We start from the raw sequence: 24,228 nt of genomic DNA, 5'->3' as shown, positions 1-24,228 counted from the left end.
GGGGTTCCTCAGGCTTTTATAAAAGATATATCTTGTTTGAAATTGAAGCAATTCTAGCTACTCCAAAGAAATGACGTGGCCACTATTAGAAACTACAAATGTATGTCCTACTTTTATCACCATGTTGGATTGACCCCAATCTGAGATGTCTACCTCATGACCACAAACTTTACATTTTGAATTCTACCCAATTTTTAGTGCCACTAACATAAATGTAACCAATCACAAGCATTCAACATTACACTGGAATTGTAATGGAGTTGGAATTTACTCATTAAAAGTTTCTAGATTTTCTTAATTGACACCAAACTAATTTAAGGTTGTCTCCTAGAACTGCCAAAGACTCTGTTGGGAATTATTTGGGACATATTATCCAACCTTGTGCCCGGGTTTTTAATCCGTTGCTGTGATGACAGGGCCTCACAGTAGATTCAGCTAAAGTTAGAGGTTCTCACATCTCAGCCTTTATTTGGACTGGCCATAGGGTTGTGGAGATGCACTTTATTTTATGAGGGTACCACAACAACGGTTGGGTGGTCAGATTAGGAACTGGGCTTCAATCCTGAAAGATTTATTTCAGATGGTTTCTGTGAGCACCAAGAAATTGAAGGCAGATCCTGAAACAACTTATACCAGACTTCCAGCCTGATTTGTGGAGAAAGGCCTAAATGTTCTCCCAACTAGTTGAGGCCTCATGTCCTACCTCTAATCCCAGAATTTTTTGTTAATAGACACATGTCAGTTACCAAATTTGGTGTTCATTACCAATGTAACTTTGAATTAGACATAATTTACAACTTTAACAGCAGAAACAGAAATGATTTTCAGGCATGCATTTAAATACATCATTGATATCCATTATGAATGACAACAACTTAGAAAATTAAGCTGTTTATAAGGCAAACATGGCTGTCAATTGTCTAACAAGGCTATGTGTATTCTTTGAGAAAGCTACAAACTTTATAATGTCAATGGGCTTGTCCACATGGGATTCCACTGCTACGATTAGGCCTCCTGAGTCAAGGATGGTATAATAATGAGGTCCAATCAGTGCTTTTGACCAAGTATATCCGCCATCATCTGATACATATACATCCGGAATCATTGTAGAGATGGCATCTCCTACACTACCTGTCGCAATAGATATACGAAGAAAAATCAGTTCACATTGGAGATCAAAAGAAAAGTTGTCTGAAAAATGGCAAAACGGAGATCATCGATAATGAAAAGGGTATATTACCATGGGCTATGATCAGTCCAACTGCATTTGTTGCAGTGAGTGGGGCCATAGGAACATCCAGGGTCTGGGAGATGCTATATGCAGCGTGGATATGGAGGTTACACTGGAAACAAAGACAATCATTTTTTTGCAGACATTGTAGAGGAATGGTAGCAATCAGCATAAACTTCAGCCTTTAGCATTGACATTGCAGCTTTATATTCAATTTTATATGATAAATCAGTGAGCTAGAATATTAGTTCATAAACAGTCTGCAGTTTAAACCTATTTTCCCTCAAAGTTTATTAATATAGCAGAAATCGGCAAAAAAGAATGTTAATCTGATACCAGCAAATATTACCTACTGAGTGGTAATATATGATCAATGCTGCATCGAATATTGTTCCTGCCTGATAACCTTCACACAAAAAAAAAATAGCAGAATTTCAAACTAGAGTTCATAGTTTTAAGGAAAGCTTGATTCAGGAGGGGCAGAAAACCTATTAGTTTCACAATAAAATAACCTGCTACATCTGCTGAATAAATTCAAATATGTTTCAACTTAATTTGCACTTAAAATATTATCTCGGTTGATCACTGAAATGTATAGCATTTTGAACAATAACAAACTACTTCTTGAGAAAGTGCTGGCACAGAAGCAGGTAAGACTGCATTTATGATATCTCATCTATATAAAAAATTGGCACAGTCCGCTTTCATACGCCACCATGTAAAAGCTTAACTCATCAAAATGTTTGTTGGCATTTCCCAGTCCAACTCACCAATCAATCACTGTGTACACCAAAGTAACACTTCATAAATGTCTCACTTCTCCCTAATAATGTTTCTAACACATCAGTTTAATGCTTTATATGGCGACCCTTGCATATGGACTAGGTGGGTTACCTCTATACATTCTGTACTTAATTGGGGATTGTACTTATGTTTTCTCACAGAAGGCATTACACAACACAAGTCTTACAGAACATCTGGCCCATGATACAGTTTCATCTAGTTCCTATGAAGAGTGCTGTTTGCTTACAATGTGTAGGTATCTCTGGAGATTGGTCTGGGGCCAACCCGTGCCTGAATACAGTGGTCCGACGCAACAAAATGCAACAACTCAGTCGACAATTTGATTCAAGAATGTTGAGTTGAATTTTTGCATGCAATGGCACTGTGTGTAAAGGAGGGCGGACATTGGGGTCTGCTGAATTGAGGTGGACATTTCTGCAACAGGGAGTGCATGGTTTGGAAGCTTTTGCCAGAAATGGTTGCATCATTGATGGCCAAGCACAGGGTTCCTCATGTCCAGAATGGACATGGCTGATATAGGACAGGAGATCAACCCAACTACAGTCCTGTCACTTGACCGTTCTCTTAAAGCAAACAAAGCTGAATAAACACAAGTGAAGTCAGAGTAGAAAAGATTCATTTTGAAAGTAAATATTTCTACTAACCATATGTGGATTCTTGGCTGTCGCATCGCATTGACTGTTATCTGGCATTTTCAAAGGTTTCCACTCTCCTCCACTGTCAAATGTAATTACTGATCGAATATTATTGTCTACAATTGTAAGAAAAGGTAGGTGATTAAATGCCAGAAGATTTTGATTTGAAACTTCTCGTAAGAAGCTGAGAGAAAATGCAATGGTGTAATTACATAAATATGTCACCGAATTCTTAACATTTACAGACGACGGTGGTGGGATGCAGAAACGGGGACTAGTCCTGATGAGGGGTCTTTGCCCTGAAACAATAACTGTTTCGCTCTCCACAGATGCTGCCTGACCCCAGAAAATTTGTTTTTAGTTCAAAACTAGAAGTTGATTTGGAGTGTGTGCCTGTAGGGACATTTTCTTTATGGGACATTTTGTTGATACTGAAATGCTAGCACATTTTTCCTGTAATTTCTTGGTTTCTCTCTCATAAAAATGATAGTTATTTGAAAAAGGTTGTGCAGTTATATTTTCATACCCAACACCATCTATTACTTGTTTCATGATTGTTTATGAACTTTTCCCTGTACAATACTAGAAAATGCCAGGATATGCAAAAAGAGAAATAAAATGAATGTTTCAGGTTGAAGACCTTTCAAAGTTAACTTTATTTCTCTTTCCACAGATGCTGCCTAACCTGCTGCATTTTTCCACCATGTTCTGCTTTTGATTCAGATTTCTAGCATAGGCAGATTTTTTTGATATACTGTAACAATAATTGCTCTTCAAAAGTAATTCATTGGATGTGAAGCATTGAGACATCATATAATGAAAGTTTCTGCATAATTGCATATTCTTTCTTTCTAATTGCCTACTTGATGTATCGCCTCTCTCTGTTTTGCATTCTCTCCTGCTGGTGTCCCTCCATTGTCCTGAGTAACTACCCAGCCCTTTCTCAAGTGATTGTGTCACTCTTTCTGCATTTCTTTGTTCTCTGCTGCCTCATTTTTCATATTGTCTCTAATGTCTCTGCAACTGGGTTATGGGTGAAGTGAAGTGGAACATTCGAGGGAGTGGCCTGAATGGGATGAGACCAAGATTATGGGGAAAATCTGTGTTTCTGCATGGAGATATGAAATGTTGGAACACTGAGATCATAAAATGAATTACAGTTTAGGTCTCAAAGGGGAAACATCTTATATACACACGAACAACAAAACGTTTAACTCAAAACTTAAAAATGTGAAATACATTAACACTTCCATTTGAGATTTCAGCAATTCTATTAAAATAGACATATGCACATATTAGATCAGAAGACGTCCGAGGAAAATTAGGCCATTCAGCCCATCGAGTCTAATCCACCATTCACTCATAGCTGATCTATTATTACCTCGCAACCCCATTCTCCTGCCTTCTCCCCGTAACCTTTGACACCTTTACTAATCAAGAATCTATCAATTTCACCTTTAAAAATACCCAATGATTTGGTATTCACACCCATCTGTGGCAGTGAATTCAATTAATTCACCATCCTCTTGATACAGACATTGCTCCTCACCTCCATTCTGAAGGTACATCATTTTATTCTGAGGTTGTGCCCTCTGGTTCTAGACTCTCCCATTACTGGAAACATCCTTTCAACATCCACTTTCTCTTGGCCTTTCATTATTCCGTAGTATTCAATGAGATCTCCCCTCATCCTTCTTAATAAGCTTAATTCTAATCTTTCACACGAGGTAGTTATTGAATTACCATCATCGAGTATGTTTGTGATGTAGACTCCGCGAAGTGACGTTACATTTGTGAAATCGGTTGTACCACTTGTGTCAGAAAACAAATGATGTTCCAGGGACTTGGAGAAAAGAAGACCCCGATCATCAGAAGTATAAATTGTTCCAAACCCAGTATCTAAAAAAATATTAAGCAACACATTAAGCAGTTTAGTACAAACACTACATTTAAATAAAAAGCTGTAGAGTTTAATTATTTCCAGCAAATGGGGCCTCCTCAAAATCTCTGCTGGTGGAAGACAGGGATAATTATCTGAGGACCATTAGTTTGAGGACTATTGAATTTGAGTCACGGCTTTTGAGGCATAATGACCCTCTGCCACTCTTGAATTGACCAACTTTTCATGAATCCCAAGAAAAGTTGCATGATGGCATATACCATTCTGTTGAACTTTTGTCAATGTGGCAAATGTGGAGGAATTAAGTTTTGTGGATGGGATGGGATGGGGGGTGGCGGGGACCACAGAGACGAAAACAAACAGGTTGTTGTGAGGAGCCATTTAGTGATACAGTGTGGAAACTTGCCCACACCGGCCAACATGTCCCATCTACACTAGTCCCGCATACCTGCGTCTGGTCCATATCCATATCCATAAACTAGTCCTATCCATTTACGTGTCTAACTGCTTCTTGAACGTTGGGATAATCCCAGCGTCAACTACCTCCTCTGGCAGCTTGTTCCATACACCCACCACCCTTTGTGTGAAAAAGTTACCCCTCAGATTCCTATTAAATCCTTCACCTTGAACCTATGTCCTCTGGTCCTCGATTCCCCTACTCTGTGCAAGAGATTCTGTGCATCTACCCAATCTATTCACTCATGATTTTATACACTTCTATAAGATCACCCCTCATCCTCCTGCACCCCATGGAATAGAGGCCCAGCCTACTCAACCTATCCCTATAGCTCATACTCTCTAGTCCTGACAACATCCTCATAAATATTCTCTGAACCCTTTCAAGCCTGACAATATCTTTCATATAACATGGCGCCCAGAACTGAACACAATATTCCACATGCAGTCTCACCAATGTCTTATACAACTGCAACATGACCTCCCAACTTCTATACTCAATACTCTGACTGATGAAGGCCAAATTGCCAAAAGCCTTTTTGACCACCTTATGTACCTGCTAGTCCACCTTCAAGGAACCATGCACCTGCTAGATCCCTCTGCTCTACAATACTCCCCAGAGGCCTACAATTCACTGTGTACGTCCTGCCCTTATTAGATGTCCCAAAATGCAACACCTCACATTTCTCTGTATTAAATTCCATCAACCATTCAACAGCCCCCCTGGCCAATCGTTCAAGATCCTGCTACGATCTTTCACAACCATCTTCACTATCTGCAAAACCACCCACTTTTGTATCGTCAACAAACTTGCTAATCTTGCCCTGTATGTTTGCATCCAAATCATTGATGTAGATGACAAAAAGTAACGGGCCCAGCACCGAACCCTGAGGCACACCACTAGTTACAGGCCTCTAGTCCGAGAAGCAACCTTCCACCATCACCCTCTGCTTCCTTCCATGAAGCCAATTTGCTATCCATTCAGTTATCTTTCCTTGGATCCCATGCGATCTAATCTTCCAGAGTAGCCTACCATGCGGAACCTTATCTAATGCCTTACTGAAATCCATGTACACAACATCTACAACTCTGCCCTCATCGACCTTTGGTCACTTCTTCAAAATACTCAATCAAATTTGTGAGATATGACCTCCCACGTACGAAACCATGTTGACTATCCCTAATCTGCCCTTGTCCATCCAAATGCCTGTATATCCCTCATAATACTCTCTGGTAACTTTCCAACCACAGATGTTAAGCTCACTGGCCTATAGTTCCCAGCATTTTCCCTGCAGCCCTTCTTGAATAGAGGCACAACATTTACCACCCTCCAGTCTTCCGGCACCTCTCCTGTATTTAAGGACGACTCGTAAATTTTTAAGGACGACTCATAAATGAGTAGTAGATGAGGAAGCTATTAATAAAGACAGGAATAGAATGATGGAGAGAGTCAGGTCTGATGTATAGAGGGCGTTCAGGTCAGCCAGTTGATGAGGATTTGAGATAGAAAATGATGGGAGGAGTGGTCGGGCATGTGATGGTGAGTGGGTCAAGCTGGAGGAGGGTCACTTGCAATAAGTGTGGATGTGTGGGGAAACAGCGATAATTGAGAGCTTAAGACACCAATCTGGAGTAAAGATATACTTTAGATGCTCCGACAGCAGTCTACGTAGGTTGGAGCCAAGCTTAACACTGGGTTCTTGCAGGTCTCATGAGAGTAGGTCATATATATGCTTATGATGTTAAACAATCATTGTGTTATTTGGTGTCACGGTGACATCAAGAGCACACAATTGCAAGAATTTTGGCCCGTAGTCTTCAACTCTAAGCAAAAATGGTTCAAGTCCAAATGTTGTTACATTGCCGGTATAAACATTAATATTCTCCACCATTCGCATTAAGTGGCTGTAGCTGTATCCTGTCTACGAAACATCATCATCAAAGCTGCGGGTAGACAAAAGTGCTGGAGAAACTCAGTGGGTGCAGCAGCATCTATGGAGCGAAGGAAATAGGCAACGTTTCGGGCCGAAACCCTTCTTCCGACTGATGGAGGGTGGGGGGGGGGGGGGGGGGGGGGGGCGGGGCGGAGAAAGGAAAAAGGAGGAGGAGGACCCGAGGGCTGAGGGAGAGCTAGGAAGGGGAGGAGACAGCAAGGGCTAACGGAATTGGGAGAATTCAATGTTTATACCACCAGGGTGCAGACTGCCCATGTGTACTCCATGTGTAGCTCCTACCATCCAGATGGATAAAGGGCCAACACCTGTAATTTCCTCTCTACGTCAGATATATATGCATATAATGTTAAACAATCATTGTAGGTTAATTGGTGTCACTGTGAACAAATCAGTCTGATTTTAAATGTGATTACTTTTATTTCAGCATTGTTTTTAAACACAGAAGCTTCCACTTGCTGAATCACAAGGACTGGACCAGTCTAAGTTAGTGGTCCACTAGCAACAGGTTATTCTTGCCAACGATGCATACATTACACGAATAAAGTAACACATTCCACCAAGTATATGCAGGCCACGCACACATACACATAGAATAAACTAGCAATGATTGATTAAATGTGAACATATCTTATTCCTCATTTCATTAAAAAATAATTTCCAGAGGTAATACTTACTGCCAGGATCATCCACATGCATGAAAATCATTTCATCGTCTGCTGCTAGTACTGAGTAAAACTGTAAAAGAGCATCTACATAACATTATGTATATTACCAAGAGTGACCATTTACAGCTCTCTAAGTGTATGTGGGTGTTTCCGTAAGTACAGCACTCAGTTGTGAAACTGAAGGTCTCCTGTTTTTTATGTAATATTCCCATTGTTTCATATCCTGTATTTTAAGTAGTATAGATCATGGTGTATAGCCAAAATAATGAGATCATGCAAAAATAAATAAATAAATCTGTTTTTACAAAGAAAAATATCAGATGTGTCCCTATGTTTTCTTGCCTTATTTTGTAACATTTTACAAGCAGGATTTCATCAAATGCTTAGGCTAATTTATACCAGAAAGATTACATTAATTGTGCAATTAAATAACTCTATATACTATAAGCTAAATTCTGATTATGCTTATGATTTTTATGATTTATCACCCGATGAGATGGTTTTCTGATGCCCCAGGTTTTTGCAGCACAACTTGAGTAGCAGCGTCCCTTTGGTCACGTGTGAGTTAAAAGCAGAGTAACTTTTTATATTTATTGTTTTTATTTTTATTGTTTGTATTTTTTGTTTAAGCCTTCCATTAATTTCATTAATAATGAATAGAACTTAAAATCATGAAATAAAAATCTAGTTTGCTCACTTATTTTATCAATGTCTCATTCCATAGTCCCTTCCGTTGTCTGATCTTGTCAATGCTATAACTGTTTTTTTTTGCACTTGTCCCGATTTTTTTTTTTAATTCCAACAACACGATTATAATGACCCTGAAGTGAACTACGGGCCTCGTGGTGGGTTACGTGCCGCCATTTTGTAAGGGAGCTTAGAAATCAGAATAAGATCCAGTGTCCCATATGTCTTATATGTCTTATAAATAAACAAAAAGTCTCTTTTCTTTTTCAAATTTTGAAAGATTTTGATCAAATCTTGGTCGATTTTGATCACAAATCAGCTCAAAAGGATCATAGGTAGGCCTATTTTAAATGCTGTAGTATTTCATTATGATTTAATAACTTTCCAATTTGGCCACCCATGTCACAAGGTGGTACCCTTATTTACGGAAACACCCATGTTTCATGTGTGGGCATTTGGACATTGCACACATATGCACAAATGCCCATATATGCATACATACACTTTATCCACTTGTTATATAGATATATATATTATCAAATTAATTGTCGCTGACTATAATAAAATATTTTGGGATTGAGCTGGGGAAATAAAGCTAATATTCACTTGATAAAATACAAAAAATGCTGAAAATAGATAGGGTAATAAGAAATGCTCATATTGAGGCTGCATACCAGTCATTAACTTAGAAATAGTAAGCTGCAATTTTTATTTCAGATCCTGGCATTTCAAAGCATAAAAGATATTATTTTTAAATCTCTATGAATTGCTTTGTCAACTCTAACCCATAATTGGGCTAAAGTCGAAAGGAATTCAGTTTGGCAAAGAAATGGGACAAGGGATTTTATCCAAGTAAAAGTATGATGTGGAGAATGGCAAAAAAAAAAGAGAGCAAATCTGGGCAATTAATAATGGAAATTGGGATGTGGCAGATGAATTGAACAAGTATTTTGCATTGGATTTTCTCCTAAGAGGATACACCTCAGACATAGCGATAATATCATTGTATTGAATTTGGGGATTGGAGAGGTTTTGAGAAGATTGGTGATGGAATAGTGTAAATGAATGTTTGATGGTTGTGTGAATTGGAGGCTTAAAAGGCCTGTTTATTCCATACTGTATAGCTTTAGGGCTACAAGCTTTATTTTGAAACAATCCAAGGGCAGGATGCACCAGGCATTCGTGAGACAATTGGTGGCAGGTTAGAAGACTGGCCAGAATATATTTTTTAAATAAAGTATAACTGAAAGGTTCACAAGGAAGAAAAAAAGTTAACAAGTTAAATCTCTAAGAAAGAACTGCAGATGCTGGAAAAATCGAAGGCAGACAAAAATGCTGGAGAAACTCAGCAGGTGAGGCAGCATCTACGCTCCATAGATGCTGTCTCACCCGCTGAGTTTCTCCAGCATTTTTGTCTACCCAAGATAAATCTCTAGATCTAGTCACTGAATGTAAGGTGGGTATGCTGAAGTATTCTGCACAAATTCATCCACCTGCTGCTCATGCCATTTTAAAAGTCCTGCTCCATGTTTCTGCCTATTAGAATGAATAATATTCTCCCCACAGTATCGCTGCTCTTTTGCACTTGCACATAGAGAATTTATAACCTTCATAATATTAAAAACTAGCAAACAGAAAATTAATTTTTATAAGAAATGGGAGAAAGATAGGATGTAAAAGCAGATTGGTAAAAAAATTAACCATGATACTGAATAGCAGAGAACGGTTGAGGGACTTTGTGACTCCTGATATATATATATAATTATTCACCGTGATTACAAACCCTACAAACAGGAGGAAATAGACTTGAACATGGACACTGTTGGAGATGTCTACAAGCACTAATATAACTGCGGGAGTTGTACAAAAGTATTTTTTGCCCCCTGGTGGTATTAGTGAGTACAAAATGATGTTACTGCTGAAAACACCTGGGAAAATAAACAAGTGTCAGCACTGATACTTCCTAAATGGCCAGGCACCTTGTACCTCGACTAAACTTCACTCATCAGTGCCCTTATATTAACCAAATTAATTATTTTCAATTGCAGAATTATTTTGTCGGCTTTTGTAAATATTAAGTGACTAAACAATGGGAAAGAAATATTTTCACCATTCCACTTCCAACCTCGTAAATTAAGGAGAAATAAAATGTGTTTTTGAGGCTCAAAAATGTGAGGATGCTTCTGGAAACAAAATAAATAGTTAAGAGGTAATTATGCACACTCAGCATAAACATCTCAGATGACCTGTCCCGTGTCCAGCACATGGATGTAATCACAAAGAAGATGTGCCAGTGTCTCGAATTTCTTACTATTTTAAAGAGATTACAGCATGTCCCCAAATACTCTAACAAGCTTCTATAGACCCTGGTTGGTTGCATCGTGGTCTCAAGCCCGGTCCATAACAAGCGCATCTTTGCCCACAATCAAAAGCTTCTACTTGAGGCACTCTCAAGAAGGCAGCATCTGTCAGCATGGATCCCCACCATTCAGGCCATGCCCTCTTCTCGCTTCTACCGTCAGACAGGAGGTACACAAGCATTAAGTCCCACACCACCAGGTTCAGGAACAGCTACTTTACTACAACTATCAGGTTCTTGAACCGACCAGCACATCCCTCTGCAATAGAACACTACGGATACCTCTTACACTACCATGGACTCGTTTTCTTATTGTATATTTTTCATCAATATCTTGCCTTGCAGTCTGTTTGTAGAATTTTTGTGTAATTTATGTATAATCTATGCTTTTGTGTGTTGTCTGAGCATCTGTGTCTTTTCTAAGGATTTCTCAATAATCCAGTAAAAATGATTTTGTCAAATAATAATAATTAAAAACCTATCCAAATCAGAACTTGAAATTATGCTTTAAAATGTTTGATAATTTACAACAAGAACAGATGAAGAGACATTGAAGATTACTTTGAATGTACCTGTTCATGGGTTACAGGAGGCAGTTGAGCTTTATTCCAGGTATCACCCTGATCAACAGACACGTACACCAATCTGGGCTGGGTCTGAAAACAAAAAATGGTTATTCTACTCTTCAGAATACTCCAGAGTTATAAATGTTCTATGTTCCATCATATGAAAGAGACACATTAAATTAATATACAGTACATGCTTCAAGGCACAAATACATACGTATTGACACGTAAAATATTATCAATTGCTGCTGAGTAGCTGGATGCTTTAGGCCGATTCCAACACAATTGCCAAGCCTATAATTAGGATCCGAAGACCACAGTTTCGCAGGGCAGCCTGCAATTATATTTCTGCCGGTAGATACAAAATGCTGGAGTAACTCAGTGGGACAGACAGATTATTTTTCTGCTTTTTATTCTTTATCATTTTTATTATGAGGATATATACCTTCCAGCCTACACCTTTCCTCTGACCACCAAGTACAGATCAGAATCAGAAGAGAGAGTTAGATACTCTAGGGGCTGGTGGAATCAAGGGATAAGGGAAGGGGAGAAGGCAGGCAGGGCATATTGATTGGGGACGATCAGCCCTGATCACAATGAATGGTGGTGCTGGCTCGAAGGGCCGAATGGCCTCCTCCTGCACTTATTTTCTATCTACCTATCTATCTATCTATCTATCTATCTATCTATCTATCTATCTATCTATCTATCTATCTATCTATCTATCTATCTAATCATGCCTCGGATGTCATAGCAATTTGGCCACATGCAGTCAATCTGGCCACACCAATTTGATGTCATACATGAACTACCCAGCTCATCCCACTCGATTTTGGCACAATGGTCTCCCAACTCCTGATCTACTCAGCTATTTTTCAGAGCATATTTTATACTTCTCTCAGGTGATCTTTCCAAGCCAGAGATGCTGTAATTGATGCAACTATTCCTAACAATGTTTAAAATCTACAGTAAAAGTCTAAAGTCCTCACAACGCACCCCTACAATATTAGTGGTAGATAAAAAAGCTGGAGAAACTCAGCGGGTGAGGCAGCATCTATGGACAATATCAGGACTCACTCTCACTATCCTCCTCTGCACAACATCTAAAGGTATTGGATGATCTGTTTATAACTCCACCACAAGAACAGTATATAATCCTCCAGTTGCTGCCTGAGCAGAGCAGTGTGGAGTTTGTATGTATAATCTTGCAGATTTCCAAATCACTAGCATGCAAATTGTCTCGGCTGCGATTCCTTAAATAGTTATCTTACCTGATTATTGACAACAGAGGCAAAGAGGAAACGGCCAGCAAAGCCATATGAGTAAACATGCGAGAGAAGTGTTTTATACGTTTTCCCAAAATCCATTGTTCTCTTAAGCACCAGTACTCCTCTGGCATTTACATCATCTGTAAAATAATTTAAATAAATGATAAAATCATATTTATGTTTCATAACACATGCAGTTAAACTTTTATGTTAAAGCTGGTGACACTCGACTAGCCACTCTACCTGCTTGAACATCACCGAGGATATTGACCCCTGCCATGTTGACCATTAGTTACCACAAGGTTACAATGGCCTGTCAACATTAGGAATACATCACAGCTTTCATATTACAGGCAGCTTTAGAGCCACCACATTTCTTTGCTTGGTATCAAATGCTTTGACAAAAATTTTTTATTATTTGTATTTAACAAAGATAAATACAATTTCCAAAACTTCCTTGACAAATGGGAGCAGAACTATTTATCAGATTTTGTCTCTATCCAATTTTAAACATTCAAGTTTCTTTGAGATATTCACTAAAAGTAATTTATTAGAATTACTGTCATTTATTTTTCAAGAAATCATGTTTAAATGGACTTCCAAAATATGAATAGAGCTCGTTTTCCTGCTTCATTATTAAAATACAAGTTACTTGGTCAAAATCACTGATTACTTTCCTGACATTTCGATCAATTAATGTGCATGTTATTTTTCACTGTAACCCTCGAGTGAATTATACTGGTCTGAAGGTGATATTAAATTGATTTTGGTCATTAAGTACCTTTTGCAGGTGGAAAGTCATGTAAACAATCCACTTTAATGTGGAATTTGCAAAATGTTCTGAGTTAACTCTAAATAACATGCCCGTAGCGTAATGACTGGATGCAAATCTTGATGAATCAAAAAGCAAACTATGATGGATCATAGTTAAAGGAACCGATGCAAATAGGTCAAGATGCAATGATAAATTTATCACGTACTGGACCAAGTGCGGTTGCGGAGGGAGGGGGCAGCCTGCAGCATCACACACACACAAACCAACCCCTCCACACACACTAACCACCTCCACACACACACTAACCACCCCCACACACACACTAACCACCCCCATTGATATTATATTAATTTTATACATTCACTCCTTTTACCCCATCGCCCGCCCTATCCACTCAAGCATAGCCCCCAACTCGCAGGCGCGGCTAGAGAGGGAGTGGGGTAGAGAGAGAGGAACACAGAGGCACGGAGAGGGACACAGAGGTACGGAGATGGACGCAGAGGCACAGAGAGGGACGCAGAGGCACAGAGAGGGAAGCAGAGGCACAGAGAGGGACACAGTGGCACAGAGAGGGACACAGTGGCACAGAGAGGGACACAGTGGCACAGAGAGGGACACAGAGGCACAGAGAGGGACACAGTGGCACAGAGAGGGACACAGTGGCACAGAGAGGGACACAGAGGCACAGAGAGGGACACAGAGGCACAGAGGCACAGAGAGGGACACAGAGAGGGAGAGGGGAGGGGGGAGAGAGGGGTGGCAAGAGGGAGCGTGAGGGGCGCAGAGAGGGAAGGGGCCAGAGAGGGAGGATGGGAGAGAGAAGGGGGGAGAGAGGGGGGGGAGGGCAAGAGGGAGCGTGAGGGGGGCAGAGAGGAGGCGGGGGGGGGGCAGAGAAGGAGGGTGTAGAGTTTGAGGGGTGAGGGGCATGTCATCACAGGGGAGGGCTGTATCCCGCACGCAATACTCCCTCGCTCCCGGCTGCAAAACGCACCCGTCCCTTACCCGTTGCCCCCACGGGAGGTGTGGGGGGCAAAGAGGGAGCTTGAGGGGGGCAGAGAGGGAGGGGGGTAGAGTTTGAGGGGCGGGGGGGACGCATCATCAGAGGGGAGGGCTGGTTCCCAAACGCAATAATCCCTCACTGCCAGCTCCATGGCTGCAGGCTCCAGGCAGGGCACGAGAACGAGGGGGAGTGGTCGGGGGGGGGGGGGGGGGGTGATGTCACTCGCAGCGCGAGCAAGAAGACAGCGGGGTTCTTTTCAAAGGTCTTTCAGATTTGTGAACACCTGGGCTGGGCTTGCGAGTGGCGCGGTCAGGCGACGTCACTCACAGCACGTGAACACAGCGTGCAGCCATTGTGACGTCATCACGTCATCAGCCAAAGCCAGCAGTTTTATTTTCTAAGTTATTTGAGATTTGTGAACATTTTGATTAATAACTCGAGAAATAATGCATGAATTTTTCAGATGTGGCAATTTCGGAGTCCACGGGATAAATCTCTATCAGAATATGTAAAAAATTTACCATTAGGGCGTCGTTTTTTCGAGCAGATGTGATTATACACCCACACACCCACACACATCCAAGATCAGAGTTTTATTGTTATAATAAGGATGGTTAAATAAATATTTGACAACTCATTTTTATTGTCGACTGTTTGTTGTTGAATGCATTGGAGTTTGTGCAATGTTAGCTATGAGCACTCTGTGGACCATATCCATGTTTCCCCCTCTACCCTCATGTTCTGTGCCGAACAACTGGCACCAGTCTACATAGACATTTTCAATCAGTCCCTGCAAACCTGCACTGTCCCTGCCTGCTTCAAAGTCTCCACTATTGTTCTTGTACCCAAAAAGTACTGATCTTAATGACTACAGGCTTGTTACACTGACCTCTGTAATCATGAAAACACTTGAAAGACTTGTGCTGGCTCACCTGAAAAATATCACAAACCCCCTGCTGGACCCCCTGCAGTTTGCACACCGGGCCAATAGATCAGTGGATGACACAGTCAACATAGGCCTGCACTTCATCATCCAGCACCCAGGCCATCAGGGGACCTATACAAGGATTTGTTGATTTTAGCTCTGCATTCAACACCATTGTGCCAGAGCTACTTGACTCCAAACTCTCCCAGTTGACTGTGCTTGAACCCAGTGGATCACCAACTTCCTGACAGACAGGAAGCAGCATGTGAGGCTGGGAAAGTACATCTCAGACCCGCTGTCCCTCAGCATAAGAGCACTGCAAGGCTGTGTGTTCTCCCCTCTCCTTTACCCTCTCTACACCAACGAATGTAACGCCACAGACACCTCTTCTCAAGTTTGCGGATGACACAACCCTGATTGGACTGATCCAGGATGGGGAGGAATCTGCCTACAGACAGGAAGTGACACAGATGATGTCCTGGTGTCATCGCAATAACCTGGAGCTCAATTCTCTTAAGACAGTGGAATTGATTGTAGACGTTAGGAGGGCTCCCCCTCCCCTCCCCCCACTTACCATCAACAACACCACAGCCACATCTGAGGAGTCATTTAAGTTCCTTGGAGCCATCATCCCCAGGGATCTAAAATGTGAGGCCACCATCGACTCCACAGTCAAAAAGGCCCAACAGAGGATGTACTTCCTGCGGCAGCTGAGAAAACAAAATCTGCCACAGGCAATGATGGTCCAGTTTTATACTGCCATCATAAAGTCTGTCCTCACCTTCTCCATCATGGTCTGGTTTGGCTCAGATACCAAGCATGACATCCGGAGGCTGCAGCGCATTGTTCGATCAGCTGAGAAGGTTGTGGCTGCAACCTTCCCCCATTGACGAACTGTACACTGTAAGGGCCAGGAAGCGAGCGGATAAGATCATCTCTGACCCCTCTCACCCTGGCCACAAACTCTTTGAAGTACTACCCTCCGGGAGGCGACTCCGGTCTGCCAAAGCCGGCACAACCAGACATAAAAACACTTTTTTTTCCACAAGCAGTAGCTCTACTCAACAGCCAAAAGTCTGTAGCCTCCTTTTGCTCTGGTATTTTATTTTATTCTTCACATTTAAATTATAATGTTTTATTTTTAATTGTCTACTGTATATCGTGTTGTTATCCTTGTGAACAAAGCACCAAGGAAAATTCCTTGTACGGTATGTATACATACTTGGCTAATAACATTTATTCAATTCAATTCAATAAATAATTCCTAGTTTTCCCAACACTATAGCATAGATCTAATTTTCTATTTCATATTTTCATATTCCACAGAGGAAAACAGTTACTTGTGAAATATTTATTAACCCCGTATATGTGAAAATTGATTAAGTTTAAATAGGTGTGTCAGTTCAGAAAAAAATAGATTTACTGTACATGCATTGTTAAGACCCATAGGAAACTGATGCATACTGAGGAATGTTTTACACTTCTTAATCCAACACAAACAACCCAGTTTCATAACGGTATTGTATTTAGTTTAGTTTAGAGATAAAGTACGGAAACAGACCCTTCGGCCAATCGAGTCCACACCGACCAGCGATCTCCGCACATTAACACTATTCTACATCACTCGGGACAATTTTTACATTTATACCAAGTCAATTAACCTCCAAACCTGTACGTCTTTGGAGTGTGGGAGGAAACTAAAGATCTCGGAGAAAACCAAGGTCACGGGGAGAACGTAAAACTCCGTAACAACAAGCACCGTAGCCAGGATCGAACCCGGTTCTCTGGCACTGTAAGCACTGTAAGACAGCAACCGCTGCGCCACTGTGCTGCCCTGACGTATTAATATGTCATTTAAAATTAAATGGCTGCAAATATAAATTTTGGTTTACTTCAGGACAAATTGAGGCACGTAATTAATATTATATCATATGGATCCTGCAAATGATGTACATGACAAACTTCCAAAATGTCCAACAGCACTTAGGAGGGTTGGAGGAGAATCAATCATCATACCTAAAGCTTCTCTAGCTTCATGGCAAGTTGCTGGAGGGCATGAGGAAGAAGTGGAGGAGTAGGAGCAGGAAAAGGGAGAAAGAACCTTCCAATTCAGGCTGCTTCTTAAATACTCAACAATTATGATACCAGCATCTGTAGTGTAAATTCACCATTCTCTAAAAATTCCAAATTTCATCTTCTATGACTGACAGTTGCAACTGGTAACCATAATGCAAAATGAAACCACCCCATATAAACAAGATGAGTTTATGGCATATTTCATATAGCAGTGAATAATCATACTATATAATAATAATAATAATAAATTTTATTTTTGGGCACCTTTCAGAAATCTCAAGGACACCTTACAGAGATTAACAAGAATAATAAAACATATAATCGGAATAAAATAAATAATAAAGACATCACAGAAACACAAATTAAAAACAGAATTCAGTCCAAAAACAAAAAAAATCAAAAACACAATGTGAAGAGAGAGCAGCGGCAGCTAAAGCGCGCCAGCGTCCACTCTCCCTTCCGACAGCCATCTTGGACACAGACTAACAGGTTTACTTACAGACAAAAAAATCATCCCCCCACAATGGTTACCACTGTGGGGGAAGGCACAATGTCCAGTCCCCATCCCCAGTTCACCCAAAGTCAGGCCTATTGAGGCCACCGCAATTGCCTCTACGGAGGCCCGATGTTCCTGGCCGTTCTCACCGGGTGGTGTTGCCCCGGCGTCGGGAGAGTTCTCTCAGCGGCTGGGCCATCTGGAACGACCGCTTCCTGAGTGGGGACCTAGGCTTCCGAAGCCGACAAGGCCGTGCCGGTTTGGAGCACCCAGGCTCCCGATGTTAAAGTCGGCGCCGCCCGCTCCGCTCCGCAGACCCGCAGCCCGGAGGTGTTGATCTCGGCGGTCACAGCTCACCGGAGCTCCAGCGCGTCGATCCAGCGCGGCGACCCAGGCAAGGCATCGCCCGCTCCACTCCGCTCCACGATAGCGCTCCAGCGATGTGCCGCCACCGAAGCCGAGGTGCTGGGCGGTCCCCGCCAGGAAACGGCACTCCAAGCCCGCTGGTAGGCCACGAGGACGGGTCGACGGGCAGCCCGGAGAAAAAGCTGCCTCACCGACCAGGTAGGGACCTAGAAGTAGAATTGCCCCCTACCCCCCACATTAAAAAGTCCATTTCTCCAACGGACGAAACACAGGACTTACTCAAAACTTCAAAAAAAAGCGAATTAAACGGACGGCTGCTGGTTAGCAGCCGTTCCCCAAGATAGCTCCTCCTCCTCATGTTCTATCGTGGTTTTTATCTTCTGTATGCCTTTGGCTCTTGACCAACTTAGAATGAATAAAAGCAAACCTAGCCGATTGCCTAACAGAAAAAAGCAAAGGCACTGATGCAGGAGTTGAATACTGCGCCTCAGAGGCAGGATGGTAATATTTGGCTCCGATGGAGTTCCTGTCATTATCTCAAACGGTTTTGGTGTTCTCCTGAAGTTGAGATTGTTATGACACCCAGTAAATTCCTATGCACATTATAGTTGACAATGGCAGCAGTGTAATCAGTTTTCTTTGCATGGTGTGAGCTTCCATGGCAGTATTTAGTCACTGATTAGTCGCAAGCTTCAGCACATGCTTGGGTTCATAAGTAAGACAACACAACTTCTGTATTGGAAAAAATGGGCTCGGAGGTGTGTGAAATCCTCTCCAAAGCTGTACCTCAGTGAATGGATTTCCTTGTAGGACTCCAAGCCTTTTACTAAATTTACCCAACAGTCCAATCATTTTCCCTTGCTGTCTTCCTGTCTTCTGCTGAAGAAAATAATCAGACTGTCCAAGTATAAGATTCCAAGTAAATGAAGTGACAACAGGGGGAAATTAGTCTTGAGTGATCATACATTTTAGCAAATTAGCAACAATATATTAATTCACTCCATTTTATTTTCATTGAATTTAATGGATAGATGTTTGACTGCTGATTTACTCTCATTTAAACTGGGAGCAGCTGATTTGGCCCAACATCACTACAATTATGCATGACGAACAATGAATGTATCACTCAAAAAAGGATGAGAGGAGAGGGAAAAGAAAGATAAAGAGATTAAAATGTCAAAACCTACTCAGGGCTTAAATGTTATGAAAAAATTCTGTTAACTTACAAAAGCCGTCAGGATGAGCTGAGAAAAATATGGTGCTGCCTGGTCCCCTAAAAAGCAAAGAAAGTCATGAGGTGTGATCATAATACTTTACATTAAAACAAACCGTATCATGCAACAATGTCATAAAACCCGATCACAAAATAGCTACAGTGTTTGCCTTTATAACTGCCAGCTCCACTTGTCAAAGTAATTCAACATAAACACAAACACAGATTCTTATGAAACTCAGTTTCATAAGAATCTTGAGGAATCCGCGTGATTGAATGCAAGTGAGGTGCCAATTAGATAAGTAATTACATGGCTTGAGAGACTGAATGTCTTAGGTCTGTTCTTTAGAATGGTACATCACAAAAATAGCCGCTTCGGTCCATAATATCCATGATTTATGCCTAGATACTCATCTCATGTGCCTGCACATGATCAATATCTCTCCATTCATTCCATATCCACGTGTCTATCTAACAGCTTCTTCAAGATAACTTCAACAAATATCTGCCTTCACCCTGGCAGCACATTTCAGGCACCCACCACTGTTGGTGTAAAAGACTTGCCCTGCACATCCCCTTTAAACTTTGTGCAGGAAGGAACTGCAAATGCGGATCTACACTGAAGATAGACACAAAATGCTAGAGTAACTCAGTGGATCAGGCAGCATCTCTGGAGAAACGTCTTAATCCGAAACGTTGCCCAATCCTTTTCTGCCTGACCCACTGAGCTACTCCAGCATTTTGTGTCGATCTTCCTTTAAATGTATCTCTCTAGTCCTTGACATTTATACCCTGGGGGAAAAGCAAAAATTGTCCATGTATCTGTGCCTCTCATAATTGTAGATACTTCTTTCAGATCTACCCTCAATCTCTGGTGTTCCACAGCGGAAGCAAGCCTTGTTTGTCCAACCGCTCCTAGCGAGTAGTCCCTATTCCAGACACCATTCTGATGGACCTCTTCTGCACCCTCTCTAAAGCCTCCACATGGTTTCTGTAATGGGGCAACCAGACTGGATACAATACTCCAAATGTGGCCCTGTCAAAGTCTTATATAAAGTTGCATTACAACTTCTTGACTCATACTCAATGCCCTGACCAATGGAGGCAGGCATACCACATGCCTTCTTTACCACTCTATCTACTTGTGTTGCCACTTTCAGGGGGTTATGGACTTGAACCCATCAATGCTGTTAAGAGTCTTGCCATTAACTGCATACTTTCCTCTGATATTTAACTTCCCAACGTGCAATATCTCACACTTGTTTGGATTAAACTCCATCTGCCATTTTTCTGCCCAGAGGGTGGTGATGGAAGGTTGTTTTTTGGACTGGAGGCCTGTGACTAGTGGTGTGCCTCAGGAATAGGTGCTAGATGCATTGCTGTTTGTGGTTTATACAAAAGCTTTAGATGAGCATGTGCATGGCATGTTAGTAAGTTTGCAGATACACTAAAGTAAGTTGTATCATTGGCAGTGAAGATGGTGATCAAAAATTCCAACAGGATCATGATCAGCTGGGCAAGTGGGTTGAAGAATGGCTAATTGGGGTCAATGCAGATAAGTGTAAGGTTTTGCATTGTGGGAAGTCAAACCAGGCAGGACCTTCACGGAGAATGATAAGGCCTGGGGGCTGTTGTAGAGCAGAAGTGCACAGTTCCCAGAAATGGTGTCACAAGTAGAGAAGGTTATAAAGGAGACTTTTGGTATATTGGCCTTCATGAGTCAGGGTATGGGAATTGCAACGTTATATTACAGTTGTACAGGACGTTGGTGAGATTGCATATGGACTATTATGTTCAGTTTCGGTCACTCTGTTATAGGAAGGAATTCATTAAGCTGGAAATAGTGCAGTGAAGATTTAGGGGGACGATGTCAAGATTCGGGGTCCCGAGCTAGAGGGAGATATTGGGAAAGCAAGGAATTTACTCCTTGAAGCACCGGAGGCTGAGGGGTGATTTTATAGAGGTGTATAAAATCATGAGGGAATTTGATAGGGTGATTACACAGAGTCTTTTACCCAGGGATAAGGGAAATCAAGAACCAGTGGACATAGGTTATAGGTGAGAGGGGAAAGATTTAATAGGAACCTGAGCAACAACATTTACACTCGGAGGGTGGGTGGGTATGTGGAATGAGGATGTAGTTGAGGGAGGTATAATAACAACATTTAAAAGACACTTGGATGAGTCCACGAATAGGAAAGATTTAGAGGGATAATGGGCCAATTGCGGACAAATGGGACAAGCATAGATCGGCATTTTGTTCAGCATGGATGAGTTGGGTGGAAGGGCCTGTTTCCATACTGTATGATTCAATGATGCTCCTGCTTTGACTTCACTGCCTTTGGCATCTGACAGAGTTCCAACAATGCTCATCATAAAAGCACCTCAACTTCCAACTTGGCTCTTTACAGCTCTCTGGGCTTAATATTGATCTCAACAATTTCAGATAACGACGTCTTCCACACGGCATAAAAATTGGCCAGTTCTCATGAAAGATCATCAACCCATAATATCAACACCACCTTTTCTCTTTCCACAGCTAATCTGTGATCTGCCAAGACTTTCCAGTGTTTCTTTTAATGTAGATTTCCAGCAACTGCAGTGTTTTTTTATCTTGCCATTTCAACACTTCTTTGCTCATTTATTTTCTACTTCTACCACCATCAGACAGAGCAGCTGCAATAAACAAGTCTTTACCACCAGCACCACCCCATCTCTCTTGGCCTCCTTCCAATCACAGACACCTTTGATTCTCTATCTTTCATCCTTTACTGCAACTGCAAGTTTCCTTTCCCAACTTCCTCTGGTTTTGATGAAAGTCATGAAACAGAAATGCTGATCATTTCTCTCTCCACACATGCTGTCAGATCAGAGCATCTCCTGTGTTTTCTATTTCCAGTATTTACAAGGGTTTTTTATACTTTCAAAGGAATTGGCAACATTTCTATTTCAAAAATGATGAGCCTGCTGGTGGGCATCATTCACCTCACCAGGAAAAAATTATAATCAGTTATTTCAAAAAAGTTCATATTAAGAGGATTAATCTTAATTCCAAATTATTTTGAATTCTGGAATTTGTTGATAAGTACTCAGTACCGACTGCAAAAGACTTCGGTGGCAATTTCAAGCCAAACAATATTCTAAAGTCAAAGATCGCCACAAAAAGCTGGAGTAACTCAGCAGGACAGGCAGCATCTCTGGAGAGAAGGAATGGGTGACGTTTCAGGTCGAGACTTTTCTTCACCCGAAACGTCACCCATTCCTTCTCTCCAGCGATGCTGCCTGATCCGCTGAGTTACTCCAGCTATTTGTGTTTATCTTTGGTTTAAACCAGCATCTGCAGTTGCTTCTTACGCAATATTCCAAAGTCATTCAGATCGGGACTAGCCTGGGATCATTGGTAACATGATACCTCCTGCCTAACACCTCCTCACTCCATTCCTACCTCCACACACTCATCTCATTTCTCTTCCAACTACCTCCTAATTCTACCTATGACTGACCATAAAACCTTAGTAAACACACAAACAACCACCATCTCTTTCCTTTCCTCAATCCTCAGTTGTTTCATTCCATCAGAGATAATTTTATAGGTCACTTAATCCACCCATCTGCCAAACAAAACCCCTTACCTGTATCCACTTATCCCTTGCCAGACTTTGTCCCTCCACATCTCTCCTTTACAGCTTTCTCTCCACAACTCTATCAGTCACAAGAAGATCCTGATCCAAAACATCGACTGTCCATTCCATCCACAGATGCTGCCTGACCTGCCAAGTTCCTCCAACACTTTGTGCTTTGCTCAGGATTCCATTATCTGCCGTTTCTTGTGTCTCCAACAAACTAGAAGGTGCAAGGTTTAATGGACCACCTGGTCTTTCCCTGCCTGTCATTGCTTCACAATGAACAGCGAGATGAAAAAGTAGATAATATTGTTGAAAGAATGGAAGGTTGGAGAGAAAATTATGTCGAAAAGTGTCTTCATTTTACTGTTACTGGGGTGCTTTCTTATCTTTGACACAATAACAAAATGCTTTGAATGTTGCAATTTCCTGAAGTTTTGTAAATTGTTGCTGTAAATTCCAAATTAATTGAGATTCCAAATAATTAAGATAAGATTAATTGCAAATTTACAACTTACCATGAACAACCATAGACGAATTGATGGATCTTTTTCCACGTACTACCAAAATTTTGAGAAAGCCAAAGGTCATGCTGCGCCAGGAGGAAGAGATGACAAATTGAGAGCCGATTCCAAATGTCCCAACACAACACAGAGCAGCCTTCAGAATTACCAACCACCCACCCTCCCCCTCCGTCCCCACCACCCATCCCTACACATCCTGAAACACACACAGCCAGTCATGGTGGAGGCAGATGCAAACTTTTAAAATGCAACGTGACTGATTTTGGCTCGGAGTTTACTTACATCAGTGCTGTAGGCCAGTAGGTGATCCGAATGGCTGGAATGATAGATCATCGACAGGCTGGGACTGAAGGGAAGACGGATGGAATGAAATGTCCGTCCAGAATCGGATGACCGCAATATTATGCCTTGTTTAGGACGTTTAGATTCATCAGCTGTCAGAATGACCTAGCGGTTGAAGGAAAAGGAGTATTTTAATAATATCTGTCTAGCCCAGTTTTTTGAAGAGTAACAACTGATACCTAACATCTTGAAAATCCCACCTTCTGTGAATGCTCCGGTCCAACATTTATTCCAAATTCTTTCCGTATATAATAGTTCTTGAGTCGGCTTGATATATCAGTAAATGTTTTCCCATAATCCTCACTGTAATTTTAAAAGACAGCATATATTTTATTCTGAATGGATACATTTAAAAGAAAAAG

At 41.4% G+C, this 24,228-nt stretch overlaps 1 protein-coding gene across 1 annotated transcript in view; it reads right to left on the bottom strand.

Annotated features, from left to right (window-relative positions):
• Window positions 1–24,228, bottom strand: part of LOC116983823 (sortilin-like) — a 103,555-nt gene that overhangs the window by 20,527 nt on the left and 58,800 nt on the right. The window contains exons 4-14 of the mRNA XM_033037666.1: window positions 24,067–24,169; window positions 23,807–23,971; window positions 23,519–23,592; window positions 19,391–19,437; window positions 12,530–12,666; window positions 11,265–11,348; window positions 7,656–7,716; window positions 4,414–4,569; window positions 2,680–2,786; window positions 1,241–1,343; window positions 960–1,131 (exon numbers count right to left, since the gene is read on the bottom strand). Coding sequence (XP_032893557.1) covers window positions 960–1,131; window positions 1,241–1,343; window positions 2,680–2,786; window positions 4,414–4,569; window positions 7,656–7,716; window positions 11,265–11,348; window positions 12,530–12,666; window positions 19,391–19,437; window positions 23,519–23,592; window positions 23,807–23,971; window positions 24,067–24,169 — 1,209 coding nt within the window. The remainder of the gene's footprint in view (window positions 1–959; window positions 1,132–1,240; window positions 1,344–2,679; window positions 2,787–4,413; window positions 4,570–7,655; window positions 7,717–11,264; window positions 11,349–12,529; window positions 12,667–19,390; window positions 19,438–23,518; window positions 23,593–23,806; window positions 23,972–24,066; window positions 24,170–24,228) is intronic.

This window comes from Amblyraja radiata, chromosome 19 (assembly GCF_010909765.2).
Source record: "Amblyraja radiata isolate CabotCenter1 chromosome 19, sAmbRad1.1.pri, whole genome shotgun sequence".
Classification (NCBI taxonomy): domain Eukaryota; kingdom Metazoa; phylum Chordata; class Chondrichthyes; order Rajiformes; family Rajidae; genus Amblyraja; species Amblyraja radiata.
The sequence above is the reverse complement of the archived record's forward strand: the minus strand, read 5'-3'. Positions and strand labels throughout refer to the sequence as shown.